At 44.9% G+C, this 2,860-nt stretch overlaps 1 protein-coding gene across 1 annotated transcript; it reads right to left on the bottom strand.

Annotated features, from left to right (window-relative positions):
- Positions 1-1,552: 1,552 nt before the first annotated feature.
- On the bottom strand, positions 1,553-2,185 carry LOC129618240 (uncharacterized). Its single transcript, XM_055533044.1, has one exon. The coding sequence runs from the start codon at positions 2,183-2,185 to the stop codon at positions 1,553-1,555; it is 633 nt and encodes a 210-aa protein (XP_055389019.1).
- Between the last annotated feature and the right edge of the window lie 675 nt (positions 2,186-2,860).

Raw genomic sequence — 2,860 nt, 5'->3', positions numbered from 1 at the left:
TTTTGATTAATGAGGATCTTGGCTTTCAGTAGATAAAGAAATCCCAAACTTGGATCTAAATCCAAAATTAACTCTTCACTCAACTCCATCGAAGATGACAGTAATTCATCATCTGACGCAACAATTTCAGATTTCTTGGATGCCACGGATCGAAACAAGCGACTCTGGTATGTGTGACCCTCGCCCTGAGACCATTGGAGTGAAAGAGACATTCGAAAGTAGTAACAGCTACCTCAGCGATGAAAACGCACTGGGTGAGGGCAGAAAGCGCCAGAAGCGAATTTCCATGGAGGAGCTGAAAAATTGCTAAACGTAAGAGAAGACCCGCATTCCAAATTCCATCAGGGGTGAGTCCCAAACCAGATCCGCTGATCATCACACGCTCAATCAGGGATACAAGTTGAGGACAGCAGTAAGTCTTTCGTTGAATGTCATCATGAGGGGAGAATAAGAGTCGATCAGGAATCAGAAGCTCCGCTTTTCTTCGCTGAAAATCTTTGGACGAGAAGTCGAGTGATGCATGAGGTCGATTTCTATGCAAGCGACCGTTTGATTGCCAAAGAAGTTCCGATGTTGAGCGTTTTATCGAAGCATACGCGTTGAGAAGGCTGCCAGGCTCCAGATGCCGAAAAGGAGTCTTCATGGCCTCAATTGATGAGAAGTGCAAATACGGGAGAAGAATGAAGTCAAGAAGGCGCGTTGTGGCGAACAATGTTTCATCAAGTGCTCGTCTGAGTTGCATCTGGTTCGTTGAATAAGAAGCTTTCAAAATTGTAGAAGGAATTCCTTGGGCTTCAGCAACCAAATGCATCGTGCTGCAATTATCTTGATGGATTATCGAAACAAGGGCGGCACCGATTGACTCACAGAGCTCAACCAAACGCCAAAGGGTGAATCTAAACAAATGGACGTCAATCGACTATTATTAAATCTGTTCAAACAAACAGATCGACTTACTGCGATAAATAACAGAGAATTTCCATCTGGTTGCTTGTGGAATAAACGTTGGTTTCTGTTCTTGAGTGCTCTCGATTGGTTCCTTTTTCAAACGAATTGACGCGCAGCTGAATTGTGCAATTCCTCGTATTCTTCTTCCAAAGTTTTCTTCCGGTTCTATCAGTCATCATTGAAAGACCCCATGAAATCTGCATGGAGAAGCAGTAAATTCACATAAAATGCATTGCCACTTGCCTCTCCACGACAAAGCACCTTCATCAAGATCTCAAAAACGGACTCAACATCAGCGCAATCGACATTTCGCCAGTTCATCAGAAATTGTTGAACTCCATATCGCGTGCAAGTGCCCGACTTGCATTCTTCCTTTCGCTTCTCTTCGTCTTCCCGGTTTCCTTCCCTTTCACTGGTTGAGGAATTCGATCCCCAGTGGGCATTGAATGAACCATTACTAACCCCCTTCGTCCACCTGCTCTGTTGGTGCATTTGTTTTTCACGCCAATATGAAGTCGCGATTGGAGTCAAATTGAGGTCGAGTTGTTGATCAAGAAAAAGCACAGGAATCTAGTGATAAGAATCAGCTGGATCAAAATTCTCACTACCAGCAGAATTTGTCTCTGCCCATTTTCTTAACACGCATATCCAACAATTCCTCTGCGCTTAAATTCTTCTCAGCTTCTCCAGTAACAACGCGATACCCCCACATTCCGGTTTTCTCACGATAACGAAACGTTTGTCTGGTATTGTCTAATTTTTTCTGTAACTGCCGCGAAATCTCGTCTTGGAGCGTCGTCTGACTTCCTGATGAGGCTCCTTCGTTCGTTGCAAGAGCTTCCCCGGCTTTTTGACGCAGCAAAGTGCTATCCTTTCGTATTTTATAAGCGGTTGTGCTCGCGATATCATTCGAGAACTTTTCGTGCAGCGTAAGCGAGCGCTGCGATAGAACTCCCACAACAATTCGCTCCTCCTCAATCAACAATGAGGGATGAAACAAAATAATTGCATCGCCCACTTCGATCTCCTCCTTGAATTTAGTCTCAAATCCCTGGACAGTCGTGCCAGTCGTAACAAGACGTCCACTTCCAGGCTCAGGTGCTTGCTGGCTCTCTACGTTGGTGGGGGGTGGATCCAATCCTGATTCAGCTGAGGATTTTGACTTCTTTTTTGAATGTTTTGATATCGCGACACCCTTGAGTTTTAGCCGTCCTCCCACAATTTTGGAGTTTTTCATATGAACTGCTGGTCCTGGTAAATAGGAATGGCAGAGTATTCTTGCTTTGCAACCAACGCGGATGTATTTGATGTTGAAGTCCAAATCATATTTCGTAAATCGTCATTGATAGAGAGATGCTATAGTACGAGAAGTGAGGCACGTAATCTGAGATCTTAAGGAGCCGTTCGAAGGGGTTGCAATGGAGTTACTGCTGCGGTTGTGGCAGTGACCCAAATTCTGAATACTCTTGGGACCAGCCATGGGTCGCGCTTATTCCACAGCTGAAGTCCTTTGGACAGAAGATCAGTGACGGGATCGTTGCACACCCATTCCTCCCACCCATCCGGCAGCTTGACACACGTAGACAAGAAGGACGTACACGGGTATCCAGATGGCAAGAAAGACGGTTAAAGCGCACCACTCTGTGCGGCGTGCTCTCGCGCCAAGGCCAAATGTTCCAGATGGAACAATCCTCTCTTTAATCCAAATGAATGCCCTTCCTAGTTGTCTAAATAAAAGTCCCCATGATAAAATCTTGGCGTTTCGTCTTGGCGGTTTGAAAAAAAGGGCTTTAAGCACCGACAAATACAGATTCTGGATTTTCTCAGCAAATTTTTCAAAATGAGCCAAATTTGTGACCTTCGTCATTTCTTGGTTTACGAGTTACATACAAGCCGAAACTAGGAATTGCCT

The sequence above is a fragment of the Condylostylus longicornis genome, unplaced genomic scaffold, assembly GCF_029603195.1.
Source record: "Condylostylus longicornis isolate FDR11 unplaced genomic scaffold, ASM2960319v2 ptg000779l, whole genome shotgun sequence".
Taxonomy (NCBI): domain Eukaryota; kingdom Metazoa; phylum Arthropoda; class Insecta; order Diptera; family Dolichopodidae; genus Condylostylus; species Condylostylus longicornis.
The sequence above is the reverse complement of the archived record's forward strand: the minus strand, read 5'-3'. Positions and strand labels throughout refer to the sequence as shown.

Bases quoted from the DNA above. Each gene is read 5' to 3' on its own strand.
- LOC129618240 (XM_055533044.1), bottom strand. From the start codon at position 2,185: ATGAAAAACTCCAAAATTGTGGGAGGACGGCTAAAACTCAAGGGTGTC.